This window comes from Sarcophilus harrisii, chromosome 3 (assembly GCF_902635505.1).
Source record: "Sarcophilus harrisii chromosome 3, mSarHar1.11, whole genome shotgun sequence".
Taxonomy (NCBI): Eukaryota; Metazoa; Chordata; class Mammalia; order Dasyuromorphia; family Dasyuridae; genus Sarcophilus; species Sarcophilus harrisii.
Window position 1 is genome coordinate 439,591,394 of NC_045428.1, and position 16,978 is coordinate 439,608,371.

Sequence of the window (16,978 nt, forward strand, 5' to 3'; positions counted from 1 at the left end):
GCTGAGCTTTCAGTGAGGAAAGCTGGAGAACCATGTGACTTCCAGGTTTACCAAGAACATAGGTATATTAGGAACACATACCAAAACTTCCAGAGTTCACACAAAGATTACTATCAGAAAATCCACCCAAATGACTCAGGCAAATTATACATGTGTATCGAAGAAAGGAATGAATAAAGAGTTGAGGGACATTCTGTCATACTGAATAAAGACAAAAATATACAAACAGGCGGATAACAAGGCAAGCAGGAAGACAACGGGTACGGGAGACAGCCTGACAAAAAGACCATAAATTAGACAGATAGAAAGATGGACAGATAGAAGAGAGACAGACAAGCAGAAAGGCATTGCCAGGTAGGCAGACAAAAGCCGGCAGAAAGATACTAAGACAGACAGGCAGACAATAAGATTGGCTGGCAGACAGGCAGGGAGACAGACAGACAGTATGACATATAGATGCTGGGGACGTGTGTATCTGGGGGTGTGAAACTAAGCTCTCCAAAGCTTTGGCAAAGTCCACACCCAAAGTCCATGTCCCCAGGCCCACCCATCCGGGCCCCCGAGACCGGCACCAAAGGAAACATTTGGCCCCTACAGCTTGCTCCGGCTCAGTTTCCCAGCCTCTTCTCATCGTCCTTCCTGCTTTCCTCCCCTCTTCTTTCCTTCCCCCCAGCTCTGGCGGAAGGTTGGGAGCTAAGCGCCGCCAGAGCCGCTCCCCGCTGCCAGAACCGCTCCCCACCCCCGCCCGCTGCGCAGAGGCCAGCCGAGTCCGCAGTAGCCGCAGCGGGGCGGGCGGCCGCAGGAGCTGCATTGGGAGCTGCAGCAGCCCAGCCAGTCCCGGCGCAAGCCCATGGCCAGGAGTCCGACCCTTCAGTCTCAGCCGCAGCCCCCGCAGCAGCAGCAGCAGCAGGCAGCGCGGCCGTTTTCCTCCTCCAGCCCCTGCATGCCATCCGGGCCGCCGGCCGATCCTGTCCCAGAGCAAGATGCCGAACACTTCGGGCCTGGACAAAGCTTTGAAGATGTCTCTGCGGAGGAAATCGAAGATCCATTCGTCAGCAGGTAGAGTAAGAAAATGATGGAGTCCAGGGTAGGGGACCGGGGGCGGGGGGCGGGGGGCGGGGAGGAGATTGCAGAGCCGGATTGGGAGAGGAGGGGAGGAGAAATGAGAAGGAAGGACCAGCCGGCAGAGCCGAGCCAGGGGAGGGGGCTGCACCGGAGGAGCGCACGCAGCCAGCCAGCCGGGATGGGTGGGCGGGACTGGGCCTCCAATTCCAGGCTGTAATCTGACACACCCTTGCCCCTCCCCTGGACATCTTGGTCCTGGGCGGTTGTTATTTGGTTAAGCAGACCAAAGGTCCGCCGTATGTTTAAAAGATATTCATGCCTTCCTTTACTCCGAAGGCTTAGGATAATCGCAGCTTCCTCATTAATGGTGGTGGAAGGAGGAGGGGGCAGTGACTGGGGGAAATGAGCCTGATTAAAACCAATCTTTTTTGCCTCTACTTCCCAAGCTGGGCAAAGACTGGTGGGGGAAAGAGGGAGCGGGGAATAACGGTGGGGTTCGTTGCCTGTATGTATTTGTACGCGCTCTTTAAAAGTCAGTGCGGTGTTTTGCCCTCAGAGAGCGAAGGATGTCCAGGCTCCTGAGGTCAGGGTGCTTGCAATCGGCAAGCCGAAACCGGTGCTGTCCGCAGGCTGCACGTGGAGCCTTTGGGTTCTCCCAGGGTTTTTGTTTGTTGTTTTTATTTGTACAGTGTCTTGGTGAGGGAGAGGTTAAGAGTTGAAGATGTTTATGGGTAGATCCAGTTCTCTCAGTCCGAAAACACACAAAAAACAGTTCCTCAAATAGAGCACAGATAGTTAACCCCTAAATCTGATAGGACAACTAAAACACACCCCAAACACCACGTCTTCATATTGTACACATTGTAAATACGTGCAACCTCCGGCGATTCAAGCTATTGTGATATTATGGAAAAAACAGTGGTCTTGAAGTGAAAACCTGAGGAGTTTGGGCTCAGATACAGTAGCAATGTGATCTTGGGCAAGTCAATTGATCTTTCCTAGTCTCGGTTTCTTCTCCTCTGATAATATATGTATGACCTACCTTGAAGTGAAATGTTTTGTGTATGATCAAGAACCGAATAAGTGACTTATTCTTATTGTTATGAATATTGTTTACAATCACAATCTAGAGATAAATGTTAGTGCTTTAAATTCATCATTCCTGATATTGTACACCTCTGAAAGCATATACTTTGCTTTTGTTTATTTTATTAGTTATTAAGAAGTTCTTTCTTTGGTGTCCTGTGTGGATAAGCATGATGGGTTACTCTGCTCCTTGTGATCTTGGGTAATCTCAATTTTAATGTGATGAAAATGGAAATGTGACCTTCACTCAGGGACTTAAACATTCATCTATTACTAAGAATTTCCTGAAGCCTAATGAAGAAGGAGGCCCCTTGTTTACATTTGGAAGCTGTTAGTCCTTTTGATTCCAGGCTTTTTATAGAGAAGAGGGACATCTAAATATAATTGACTTTCATACTTCAGATATTGAATATCATGAATGTGAACTGCCCTCTGCTAATACTACTACTAAAGATCTTTGTCTTAGGTATCAAAGCCTTCAAACTTAGAAGTTCCCTTAATATTTAATAAACTATTTGAGATTTAGACTTTTTCAGTGTTCATAATTTATTTTTTTTCCAATATGGTGGGAAAAGTAAAACAAGACTTTTTTATAAGAAAAAAACAGGTACATTTGAAAAGAATGGTGGTACTTGAGTTGTGGACTTCTCTCAAATAATGATAAACTGAGAAAATATTTAAACATTTACAAGGGAATATGGAACCATTAAAGCTGAGTATCTCTGACTCTTTATATTCAGTTTAAATGGGGTTAATTTTTATACTTCCAATAACTGAGGTTGTTATATATTTTTATGCTATTAGTATATCACTCTAGATATAATAAAAAGTCAAAACTCAGTTAACTTGTTTTCAGTTAACTAGCAATTTATTCTTGTTAAAGGCAATTGTAAGATTTTTATTAATAGATATTTAATAGTTATTTCTCTTACCAACAATTCTTTGCATTATAGTGGTGTAGATCAATAGCACAAATTGCTTTTTAAAAAGAGCAGGACTTCTATGATTTGGGAAGTTCATTGCTTGAGCAAATACTCTTATTTGGATTTATTTAGAGAAGCTGATAATACTATGAATTCAATGTATAAACTATTTGTCAGCTAAAACTCTTCTGAAACATGAGCGATGTTTCTATAGTTTAAAAAAAAAAAAGCATTCTTAGACTGGCGCTAGCTGCAAAATTATATACTGGGTTGCTTGATTACTTAGTTCTCTGATACATATGTATACATGTATATGTGTGTGTGTGTGTGGTGTGTGTGTGTGTGTGTGTATATATATATATATATATATATAACCAAAAGGGAATGATGTATTTGGGCCCTCCATCTCTCAATCAAGATCCTGAGGGCATTAATCCACTGCTTCATCCCCTAAATTGTGTCTCCAATGCTGAGTTCTGATGTTCATTTAGGGGTGTGTGTATTTGGGGGGGGAAGGGAGGGAGGGTGACCTCCAGTCAAATCAACTTGTAACTCTTACTTGCTTAGCCTTTCTCCATCACAGACATCCATCTGTGCAAAGAATCATTATTTTAGTACTTAGTTTAATTGGATTAAGTAAAATGGTAATAAAAGATAAATGCATTATTAGCATCAATATAATTCTGACATTCTATTCAATCCCTGGTTCATCCCTGTAAAGAGTTGGTGACTTTCTGTATCCCCAATTCCACCCCAGCCAGAGTCTTCTCAGCCAAGATTCAAGTCACAGGGGTCAACATCTCATCTTCCATTTACAGCCCAGGGTGTAAGAAAACAATAATTCATATTTAAAATAGGCATGGAGATGTGAAATCTGAAAAGTCCTTTACATTCTTTCTGTGGACAGAGTTTAGGCTATTAGCCTGAGAGACCATCCCCCTTCCCCCCATTAGAATATGAGCTTCTTGAGAACAGGGTCAATGGTGCCTTTCTTTGTAACCCCAGTACTTGGTACAATGGCTGGCATGAAGTAAGCATTTACTAAATACTTGTTTACTGACTGGCCAAAGGGCTAGTTACTCTCAGCCCTTCTCAAGTTCCATAAAGAGCTTCTATTGCATTGGATCTCTCCTATGTTTGTCTCTTTCACTTCTTGAAAGTTCATGGGGCTCACCAAGAATTTCAGTCAGGGCTAGAAAACTATGACTAGAATCAGAAAGATCTCAGTTTGAATTTTGCTTCCGACACCTAGGAAATATACGATTCTAGACAGGTATACTAACCTCAGTTTATTTGTAAAATGGGAATAATAATAATAGCACCTACTTCACAGGACTGTTCTGCATAATTCATGTAAAGTGCCTTGCTATGTACTTGTTAGCAAAATCATCATCATCATCATCATCATCATCATCATCATCATCATCATCTGTGAAGCCCCATCTTCACTGAGAAGGGTGAAATGATTAGGTCTTGCTGGCTCCTGAGCTCAATGGCAGAGAGCTTTACATATCTGTTGTCATTTCCCTTCTCTTTCTACATTCAAAGTCTGTGTGGGAGATTTGGAATCCAACAGTATATGCTAAGGACTCCACCAATTGCCTTGTCCTTCTGTGTTGTTTCAATTGTAGAATGTACCCTGCATACTTATTATATATGTGTGTGTGTGTGTGTGTGTGTGTGTGTGTGTGCGCTTCTCAGAAAACATTAAGAAATAAAGTTTAACTTGCAGATAGTTTTCCATCTAATTATAATGGGGAAAAGAGGGAAATAATAGAATCAAGGAGTCACAGAAGAATATTAATGATAGAATTGATAATCAGTGGCAAAAATGTGGGCCACTGTTGAATATTACTTTCAAAAGCCTACTTGTCTTTTATGGATTCCCTTACCCAGGATGACCTCAATTCACATAAAGATTATACTCATAAAGATTTCATATAAATGGGAGAATAGTCATACAAATCAGTAGATGTTTTCTTAGTCACCTTTTTGTGATATTAACAAAGTTCAAGAATTTTTGCACACCTTTTCTATCTTTCTCTCATTCAAATATCTTGTATCTTGGTTGAACAATATCTTCATAGATATTATCATTATAGAATGAAGGTTGGCAGATTTATTATAAAATAAATGCAAAATAGTTAAAAATAAGATAGAGGAAAAGTCTATCAGCATTTAGGGTGAAAAATCGTGCTTGATTTGTGTCTTGAAAGAAGTGGGAGTTTCAATGAAAAGAAAGTGTCTTCCAAAAATTAATGATAGCTGATGAAAAAAGGGAAACTGGGGATAGAATAGTATCTGTTAGGAATACAGAGAAGTTCAGTTTGGCTAGACAATAGACTACAGAGAAGGGGAGTAATGTATAATGAGAATGGAAAGTTTGGATCTCAATTGCTTTAATTGATTTAAATTGCTCTCAATTGCTCAAAATGCTTTAAAGCCAAAGGAGATTATATTCATCTTAGAGGCAAGATAAAACCACTGAAATTTATGGAGAATGGAATGATATTTTCAGGACTGTGCTGAAGAAAATTTATTTTGGTAGCTTTGTGAAGGATAGATTGGAGAGGAAAGTTTTAAAGCTGGGAATACTTTAATTGTCCTTGTAATTGTCCAAATGTGAGGTAGGTAATATGATGGCTATATGAGTAGTAGAGAGGGGTCTGATGCAAGAGATACAGAAATCAACTACTTTTCTACCCTACCTCAGCTACACAAAGAGATAATTGTATCCTTTGATCTTGTCATCAATCACAACTTCCACTTCCATGTTCATAAACTCTGAAATTCTTTTATCTGATTCCAATCTGTTATTCTGTCTTTTCCTTTGTTTTGCAACTCCACACTCTGCTCTTCATCTTCTTCCTGATATCCAATCCCTCTGCTCCTCAGTTCTTTCCCTATTCATCACTCCTGTGCATCTTCTCCCATCTTTTTTTTTTTTTTTGACTGGTTGTTGAATCAATTCAATTCTAAACTGTCTTATTCTCTTGAGGTCCTTGTCCCTTTTCCTATTGAAGATCTTGCCCTAGCAAGCCTCAAGCATAGACTGCCTTTACTTTTACTTAAATGGGGCTGAACAAAGCTGAAGAAAATCTTAAAACCAGTTGACTAGCTCCATTCCAAATGTATGTTATGTAATCTCAGCTGAGTCCTTGCTGCTTATAAGGCAATCCTCTTGCACCTCACTAACTCACTACCTATCACAGCAGCTTTTCAAAATCTTTTCCTCAGGTGAATTTCCAGATCATCCCTCAAGCCTCCTATGGCTATTCCTGTCCCTCTCTTATCAGTAAGAATCTTGCCTCATAATATACCCTAAAGTTAATGCCATTTGCTGAAACCATCCTGTCCTCATCTTTCATCACTCAGATGCCTTCTTTCACTATCAGCTCTTTTCTCCTTGTCGAGATGAAAACCATCCCCAACATATCAAAATGAACCCCTTCCATCTTATTTTTCTGTTGATTTTCCTATCATCCCCATTTTCTCACTTATTTTTCTATTTGTCTCCATCTAGTGGCTGCTTCTTCACTGCCTACAAACATGCCCCCATGTCTTCTCCATCCTTAAAAATCCCTCACTTGATTCATCTATTCCTGATAGTTATGGTTCCACATCTTTTCTTTCTTTTGTTACTAAACTCTTTAAGAAAGCCATTTGCCATAGGTAAATACAAGCAGAAATCAATTACTACCCTACCCCAGCTACACACAGAGATAATTATATCCTTTGATCTTGTCATCAATCACAAGTTCCACTTCCATGTTCGTAAATTCTTTCTTTCATCTTTCTTTTTTTTTTTAATCTCTCTACAGTCTGGCTTCCAAACTCATTCAATTGAAACTCCCCCCACCCCAAAGTTCTCAATGGTCTTTTAGTTGACAAATCTAATATTTTCTCAGTCCTCATTTGTAGTGTCCTTCTGGAGGTCCCTGTTCAGGTGCCAAAATGTAATGACCAGACTAACTATCTTATGTGCCAATTTATCTATCAATCATTTTATTCCATTGAGGAAAGAAAGAGTTGATAGCCTTCCTTACTAAGAAGTAGCAAAGATGGACTTTGGAAAGGAGTAGTTTAGAAGGCAAGTGGACCATACTACTTGTCATTTAGCCATCCTTTGGGGAGAAAGAAATATTTTCTGAGAAGCAACTATGTAAAGAGAATAAAGCATTGACTAACTTTCTGGAGGATCTCGGGACCAGCCTTGATCTTAGTGGAGTGAAATAGGCAGGAGAGCCACAAGGTTGGTCAAGGATGGAGTGTCTGTGTGTGTCATTTCAAGTCCTCTCAGCCTTTAAATACCTCAGTATGATTACATCATTATAGCACACTAAGTATGTGCAAACTAGAAAACCATTATCTCATCAATCACACTGAGTAAGTGCTAACTATGAGGACCCTGATGAAAGTATCCCTTGCTTCAAGTAGAACACAGGTGGTCACGCCCTCCCTGACTTCTCAGAAAGGGAGGTGGTCACTAAAGGGACATGGGGAGCCAAACCAGATATTGTCAGCAGGTTTCCTCTGGGCTGAAGGGTCTTATACCTTACCCAGAATTCCCCCACTATCTACAGCCCTCTGCACTCATTCTTCTTGATCTCTCCACAGCCTTTGACTGTGACAATCACTCCTTCTCCTTGATACTTTCTTTTTAGCATGTGACTATTCTTTCCAGGTTCTCCTCCTACTTCTCTAACTGCTCCATATCAGTTTCCTTTGCTGGATCTTCATCCTGATCATCACTGCTAACTGCTAACTTGGTGTCTCCAAAGCTTTATCCTTATCTTCTCTTCTTCTCATATACTATTTTGCAGGATGATCTTATCAGCTCTCATAGATTCAGTTATCATTCCTAAACAGATAACTGTTAGATTTGCCCAGCCTTAATCTCTGTCCTGATCATCAATATTTCAATTCCAATTACCTACTACACATCTTAAGCTAGATTTCTTATAGCTCTCTTAAGCTTAACATGTTTGAAATGGAATTCATTATCCACACTCTCCTCCTCCAGATTTCTCTATTTAAAGTCAAAGATATCATCATCCTTCTAGTCACTCAGGCATGTAACCTTAGTATCTTCTTGATTCCTCACCTTTTCCTTTTACTTTCTCTATGTCCAATCAGTTGCCAAGTCCTATGGTTTCTACCTTCAAACTTCTTTCTTTTGACCCTAACATAAGTTCAGATCACCTCAGACCTGAACTATTGCAATAGACTGCTGGTTGGTGCCCCTGCCTCATGTCTTTCCACACTATAATCCATTTTCAACTCAGCTGTTAAATCTTCCTAATGTACAAGTATGACCACATTACTGCTCCATTTATCTACTCCAGTGACTCCCTGCTACCTCTTAGATCAACTATAAAATCCAAATTTCTCTGTTCCACTTTTAAAGCTCTTCATAACTTGGATCTTTTCTACCCTTCCAGATTTCTTACACCATACTCTACTCCACTCCCTCCCCCACCATGTATTCAAAGATTGGGCAATATTAGCCACCTGTTACAGAACATATCATCTCCCAACTCTTAATGTTTTTACTGACTGTCCTCATATCTATAACTCTCTCCCTCTCCATCTCTGCCTTCTGGTCCCTGGATTCTTTCAAATAACTAAAGTCCCACCTTTTGTAAAAGGTCTTTTCCTGTATCCTTAGTGCCTTCTCTTTGAAATTATCTGCACTTTACCCTACATATATCTTATTTGTACAAAATCGCTCATATGCTGTCTTCCCCTTTATAATGCAAGCCTTGAGAGCAGGAATTCTTTTTTTAATTTTTATTTACATTTTCAGTAATTAGCACAATGCCTGGCAAATAGTCAGTACATAATAAATGCTTGATGTCTTGACAACTTTAAATGACAAGATTTGGCAACAGCTAAGATATACAGAGGGAAGGAGAGTAAAGAGTCAATAATATTAAGGTTATAAACTTGGAAGACTAGAAGAATGCTGGTACATTTGACAAAAATAGGGAAGCTTGGAAGAGGGGCGGATTTAGTGGGAAAGTTAATAAAGTCTTTCTTAAATATGTTGAGTTTTGAGAAGTCTCTATAATATCAGTTTTGAAATATCAATAGGTGGTTGGTGATATGTCACTGGGTCTCAGGAAAAAACTGACTCTGTAATAAAACCATGAATTATTTGCATCAAAATAAAAATTAACCCCCATTGGTGCTGATGAAGTCATCAAGAAAGTATATCTAGAGAAATGAGAGCCCAGGATAGAGTCTTAGGGAACCCACATTTAGGGAATGCAATAGCAAAGGAAATTAAGGATCAACTAAACAAGTAGTAGAAGAATCAGAGATATAATGAAAACCTAGAGAGGAAATGGTATCTAGGAGAAGAGGGTGATCAAAACATCAAATGTATCAGAAAGATTAAAAAAGATGAAGTCCAACAATCTTGGATATTCTGTCAAATTTGATAATTATATTATTGGCTATTTGAAGAAAGTAGTTTCATTGGAATGATGAGATTGGAAGCTAGATTGCAAAGGAAGAGTGCAAAGGAGATTAGAGGTAATAAGAGTAAAAGCTTTTGTCTGGGAGTTTGACTGAGGAAAGGAGGAGAGATATAGAACAATATGTTGAAGGAAAGATAGGGTCTAGTGAAGATTTTTTTAAGGATAAGAAAGACTTGGGCATAATTGAGAAACAGAAAGAACTAGTAGATGTAGGGGGAAAATACTTTAAAAGAGAGCGAGAAAGGGAAAGATTCTGAAGAAGAGATGAGAGGAAAGGATCAAGAGCACTTATAAAGGAATTCATCTTTGGTAAGGAGAAAAGTTCTTTTTATCAGGGACTAGAAAAAAGGAGGAAGCAGGGGGCAGTGATGATGTCAACGTATTTTGAGATGAGATAAGAAGTAAAGGGATCATAAAGGAAGTCATATTTGGTAGAAGAGTCAGAGCTAGAACCCAAGTTTTTGTTTGGACATTGTGTCTCTTCAAAGTTCACATATATTGACTAATCTATTTAATTTGTATTTATGCCCTTCCCTGGGAAGGGAGAAAGCAGATTTTATTCTTCATTCCTCCAGTTTTTATATCATCTTTCTTGAGGTACTAAGATATTAATTGACTAATTGATGATGACTTCTGTTAAATATTGACACTGAACAAGTTGATTTATGCATCTGTCACAGGCAATGGTGTAGAAGTATTTTCTGCATGGGGGTTAGATGAATAGCCTTAATTTCCTAATTTCCTCAGTGAAGTAAGAAATGAGGTCTTATTTGATAGGGTGAATGAGGTTTTTATTTATTTTGTTTGTTTGTTTATTGAAGAGAGAGAATGTTATGTTGTGATCCACATTCACTTCCCACAGTCCTCTCTCTGAGTGTAGATGGCTCTCTTCATCACAAGATCATTGGAACTGGCCTCAATCATCTCACTATTGGAAAAAGTCACATTCATCAGAATTGATCATTGTGTAATACTGTTACCGTGTACAATTATCTCCTGGTTTTGCTCATTTCACTTAGCTTAGTTACATGTTATTCTTTCCGGGCCTCCCTGAAATCCTCCTGCTGATTGTTTCTTATAGAACAATAATGTTCCATAACACTTATATACCATAACTTATTCAGCCATTCTCCAACTGATGGGCATCCACTCAGTTTCAAGTTTCTTGCCACTACACAGAGACCTGCCACAAATATTTTTGTACATATGGGTCCCTTTCCCTTCTTTAAGATCTTTTTGGGATATAAGCCCAATAGAAACACTCCTGGGTCAAAGGATTCACAGTTCGATAACTTTTTGAGCATAGTTCCAAACTGCTCTCCAGAATGGTTGGATACATATACAATTCCACCAGTAATGTACTAGTGATCTAGATTTCCCACATCCCCTCCAACATTTGTCATTGTCTTTTCCTGTCATCTTAGCCAATCTGAGAGGTGTGTGGTGGTATCTCAGAGTTATCTTAATTTGCATTTCTCTGATCAACAGTGATTTAGAACACCTTCTAATATGATTAGAAATGGTTTTGACTTCTTCATCTGAAAATTGTCTGTTCATATCCTTTGACCATTTATTAATTGGAGAATGGATTGAAGTCTTATAAATTTGAGTCAATTCTTCATATATTTTAGAAATGAGGTCTTTATCAGAACCCTTAAATGTAAAAATGATTTCCCAATTTATTTCTTCCCTTCTGATCTTGTCTGCATTAGTTTTGTTTGTACAAAACCTTTTTAACTTAATATAATCAAAATTCTCTATCTGGTATTCAATCATGATCTCTAGTTCTTTGGACACAAATTCCTTCCTTCTCCACAGATCTGAGAGGTAAACTATCCTATGTTCTTCTAATTTGCTTATAATATCATTTTGTCTAAATCATGAACCTATTTAGATCTTATCTTGGTATGTGATGTTAGGTGTGGATTGAGCCCTGATTTCTTCCACACTAGTTTCCAATTTTCCCAGCAGCTTTTGTCAAATAACTGGGGTCTTTGGGTTTGTCAAACACTAGAGTGCTATAGTTATTGACCATTTTGTCCTGTGATCCTAACCTATTCCACTGATCGACTACTCTGTTTCTTAACCAGTACCAAATGGTTTTGATGACTACTGCTTTATAATATAGTTTTAAGTCTGGCATAGCTAGGCCACCTTTATTAGCATTTTTTTTCATCAATCCCCTTGAATTCTTGACCTTTTGTTCTTTCATATGAACTTTGTTACTAATTTTTTCTAGAGCTGTAAAATAATTTCTTGGGAGTTTGATTAATATGGCACTAAATAAGTAGATTAATTTAGGTAGTATTGTCATTTTTATTATATTTACTTGGCCTACCCATGAACACTTGATATTTTTCCAATTGATTAGATCTGACTATATTTGTGTGGAAAGTGTTTTGTAGTTGTGTTCATATAGTTCCTGACTTTCCCTTAGCAGGCAGATTCCCAAATATTTTATTCTATCAACAGTTATTTTGAATGGAATTTCTTTTGCTGCTTCTTGCTGCTGGACTTTGCTGGTAATATATAAAAATGCTGATGATTTATGTGGATTTATTGTATATCCTGCAACTTTGCTAAAATTGTGAATTGTTTTTAATAGTTTTTTGGCTGATTCTCTAGGGTTATCTAAGTATACCATCATATCATCTGCAAAGAGTGATAATTTGGTTTCCTCATTACCTACTCTAATTCTTTTAATCTCTTTTTCTTCTTTTATTGCCAAAGCTAACATATCTAATATAATATTGGATAGTAATAGTGATAATGGGCAGCTTTGTTTCACTTCTGATCTTATTGAGAATGGTTTTAGTTTGTCCCCATTACATATGATGCTTGCTGATGGTTTTAAATACATGCTACTGATCATTTTAAGGAAAATTCCATTTATTCCTATACTCTCTAGGGTCTTTAATAGGAATGGGTGTTGGATTTTATCAAATGCTTTTTATGCATCTATTGAGATAATCATATTTTTTTTTTTTAGTTTTGGGCATTGATATAGTTGATTATGCTAATAGTTTTCCTAATAATTGTTCCAGCCCTGCATTCCTGATATCAACCCTATTTGGTCATAGTATATTATCCTGGGGATGACTTTCTATAATTTCATTGTTAATATTTCATCAATATTCATTAAGGAAATTGGTCTATAATTTTTTTTCTCTGTTTTCACCCTAACTGGTTTAGCTATCAAGAACATATCTGTATCATAAAAGGAATTTGGTAGGACTTCTTCTTTCCTTATTTTTTCAAATAATTTATATAGTACTGGAATTAATTGTTCTTTGAATGTTTGGTAGAATTCATATGTAAACCCATCTGGCCCTGGAGATTTTTTCTTAGGGAGTTCATTAATAGCTTGTTCTATTTTTTTTTTTAATGGGACTATTTAAATAATTTATTTCCTCTTCTGTTAACCTGGGTAATCTATATTTTGTAGCTATTCCTCCATTTTATTTAGATTATCAAATTTATTGACATATAGTTGGGCAAAATAACTCCTAATTATTGTTCTTATTTCCCTTTCATTGGTGGAAATTTGTCCCTTTTCATTTTGAGACTAACAGTTTGATTTTCTTATTTCCTTTTTCTAATCAAATTAACTAAAGTTTATTTTTTTTTGATATTTTCATAAAACCAACTCTTAGTTTTACTTATTAATTTAGTATTTTTCTTATTTTCAATTTTATTAATCTCCCCTTTTATTTTTAAAATTTCAAATTTGGTATTTAGTTGGGGGGTTTTAATTTGTTCTTTTTTTTAGCTTTTTTTAGTTGTAAGTCCAATTCATTAATCTTCTCTTTCTCTATTTTATGCAAGTAAGCATCTAGAGATTTAAAATTTCCCCTTATTACCACTTTGGCCGCATCCCACAAATTTTGGTATATTGTCTCATTATTGTCATTCTCTTGGATACAATTATTGATTGTGTCTATGATTTGCTGTTTTACCCATTCATTCTTTAGGGTTAGATTATTTAATTTTCAATTAATTTTTGGTCTCTTTCTTCCTGGCCTTATATTACATGTGATTTTTATTGCATCATGATCGGAAAAAAAATGAATTTACTATTTCTGCCTTTCTGCATTTGATTTTGAGAGCTTTATGTCCTAACATATAGTCAATTTTTGTATAAGTCCCATGAACTGCTGAGAAAAAAGTAAGCTCCTTTCTGTCTCCATTCAATTTTCTCCAAAGATCTATCATACCTAACTTTTCTAACATTTGTTTACCTCCTTAACTTTTTTCTTATTTATTTTATGCTTTGATTTATCTAGTTCTGAGAGAGCAAGGTTGAGATCCCCACTACTATAGTTTTGCTGTCTATTTCTTCTTGCATCTCTCTTAAGTCTCCTCTAGGAATTTGGATGCTATACCACTTGGTGCATATATGCTTAGTATTGATATTCTTTATTATCTATGGTACACTTTAGTAAAATATTGTTTCTTCCCTTATCTCTTTTAATTAGATCTCTCTTTGCTTTTACTTGATCTGAGATCAGGATTGCAACCCCTGATTTTTTTTACTTCACCTGAAGCATAGTAGATTCCGCTGCAGCCCTTTACCTTCACTCTGTATGTATCACTATGCTTTAAATGTGTTTCCTTTAAACAACATATTGTATGCTATAAAATTACCCATGCATATAACTTCTAAATAAAAAGGTATTAAAAGATAAAAATAAATAGCATATTGTAGAATACTGGCTTTTAATCCAATCTGCTATTTGCTTCTGTTTTATGGGAGAGTTCTTCCATTTTATGGGAGAGTTCATCCCATTCACATTCCCAGTTAAAAATAACTAATTCTATATTTCCTGGCATCTTATTTACCCTACATTATACTTTTCTCTTTCCTATCCTTCCTTTCCTCCTCCCCAGTATTTTGCTTTTGATGACTAGCTCCCTCAACCAGCCCTTCCCCTTTAGAGCCCCTCCCCCCTTTTTACACCTTTCCCCTAATACTTCTGTTTTCCCTTCTATTAGTCTTTCCCTTTCTTTTTCACTTCCCCCTCCTATATAGGGTGAGACAAGTTTCTTTGTGAAACCAAATATGTCTGATATTCTCTCTTTGAGCCAAATCTGATGAAAGTAAGATTTATACAATGTTTATCCTCCTACCTTCTTTCCCTCATTTATAATAGGTCTTCTTTTCCTCTTTGTGGCAAGGGATTTCCCTTTTAATTTATCTTCTTTTTCCTCTTTTTCCAGTATGATCCCCTTTATACCTCTAGTTTCTTTTTCACATTATCATAATAAAATCAAATTATACCCACACTCTCTAAGTATACCCATAACAGAAATATAGTTCTTGAGTTCTTTCCTTTTTACCTTTTTATCTTTCTTTTGAGCTCTATGTTTGGAGATCAAATTTTTTGTTCATTTCTGGTCTTTTCATTAGAAATAGGTGAAATTCACCTATATCATTGAATTTCCATCTTCTTCCCTGAAAGATAATGCTCATTTTAGCTGGATAGCTTATTCTTGGCCATAATCCAAGTTCCTTTGCCTTTCAAAACATTGAATTCTAGCCCCTTTGAGCCTTTAAGGTGGAAAGTGGGTAATCATAATTGTGGTTCCTTGGTATTTAAATTTTTTTCTTTCTGACTGCTTGCAATATCTTTTCCTTGGTATGATAGTTCTGAAATTTAGCCACAATATTTCTTGGGGATTTAATTTTGGGGTCTCAGGAAGTGGTCTGTGAATTCTTTCAATGGCTATTTTACCCCTGATACTAAGATGTTAGGGTAGTTTTCCTTTATGATTTCCTATAAGATAATGTCTGGGTTCTTTTTTCCCATGATGGCTTTCAGGAAGTCCAATAATCCTTAGATTTTCTCTCTTAGATCTATTTTCCAGGTCAGTTGTTTTTCCTAGGAGATATTTCATATTTTCTTCTATTTTTTCATTTTTTATTTTTGTTTGATTGATTCTTGAAGTCTTATTGAGTCATTTACTTCCATTTGTTCAATTCTAATTTTTAGTATATTATTTTCTTCAATTATCTTTTTTAGCTCCTTTTGTAATTGGCCAATTGAATTGTTTTGTCCATTGCATTTTTTCCATTTTGCAAATTTTGTTTTTCAGTGAATTGGTGTCTTTTTCTTATCTATTTTGGAGGGCATTATATGCTTTTTCCATTCCTTCTTGCAATGATTTCATTTCCTTTACCCATTTTTCTTATAACTCTTTTTTAAGATCCTTTATCCAATCTTCCAAGAAAGCCTTGTGAAATGGGGACCAGCTCATATCTCCCTTTGGGGTTTCATCTGGAGTAGCTTTCCCTTTAGGAATTTATTGCATCATGATTTGAGGTCTGTTCTCTCCAAAAAACTTGTCTATGGTGAGAGTTCTTTTTGGTTTTTTTTTTACTCATTTTTTAAAGGATTGAGATCTGTTCAATGCAAAGGAGTGACATCTGCTTTAATTTGCTCTGTGGCAGTTCTGCTGATTGAATCCCAGTGCTGGATAATTGTGGCTAGGTCTGGCATTCTTCTGGGCCTCAGTGGTTTACAATTTGCCTTTTGTAGCATATGTGCTAAACCACCTGCTTGTAACCAGGACAGAGTAGCCTAAGAGGCTCACAGAAGATTCTCAGGTGTGTGGAAGCTGCAACTCTCTGACTCCCTGCCCCAGGTCCTTGCCAGAGTCTCCCTATATTGCAGTCTGGGCCCAAAAGACAGTCTTGCTACCCAGTTGACCTGTTCCGAAATTCTTCTAAGGCATATTCTTCTGGGAATATCTTGTACTCCAAATATTTGTGAGTTCTTTGACTCCAAAGTCAGTTTAGAGGCTTAATCTGCTGTTGGTTTGAAAGAAGATTAGAGGTCACAGAAAGTCGTGTGTGCTCTTTGCTATCTTGGCTCCATCCCCATGAATGAAGGTTTTTAAAAATGCCAGGTGATATCAGATTAGCTAAAATTACAGGAAAAGATCATGATAAATGCCATACAAGATGTGAGGAAACTGGGACACATGCATTGTTGGTGGAGTTGTGAAATGATCCAACCATTCTGGAGAACAATTTAGAACTATGCCCAAAGGGCTGTAACATTGTATGTATACTTCAATGCAGCAGTGTCACTACTGGTCCTATATCTCAAAAGAGATCATACAAGAGGGGAAAAGACCACAAGTGCAAAAAAAATGTTTGTAGTTGCTCTTTCTATAGTGGCAAGAAATTGGAAATTGAATGCTTATCAATTGGGGAATGGTTGAAATGAAATATTATTGTTCTATAAGAAATGATGAGCAGGTGGATTTAGAAAAGCCAGGAAAGGCTTATATGAAGTGTTGCTGAGTGAAATGAGCAGACCCAGGAGAATATTATACACAGTCATAGTAAAATTATGTAATGATCAACTGTAATTAGCTCTTCTCAGCAGTACAATGATCCAAGACAATTCCAATAGATTT

General features: G+C 37.2%; 1 protein-coding gene across 1 annotated transcript in view; it reads left to right on the plus strand.

Moving 5' to 3' along the window:
- Positions 1–454: 454 nt before the first annotated feature.
- The window catches only part of ATP8A2 (ATPase phospholipid transporting 8A2), a 702,047-nt gene continuing 685,523 nt past the window's right edge, over positions 455–16,978 (plus strand). The window contains exon 1 of the mRNA XM_031960776.1: positions 455–1,059. Coding sequence (XP_031816636.1) covers positions 984–1,059 — 76 coding nt within the window. The 5' untranslated portion in view covers positions 455–983. The remainder of the gene's footprint in view (positions 1,060–16,978) is intronic.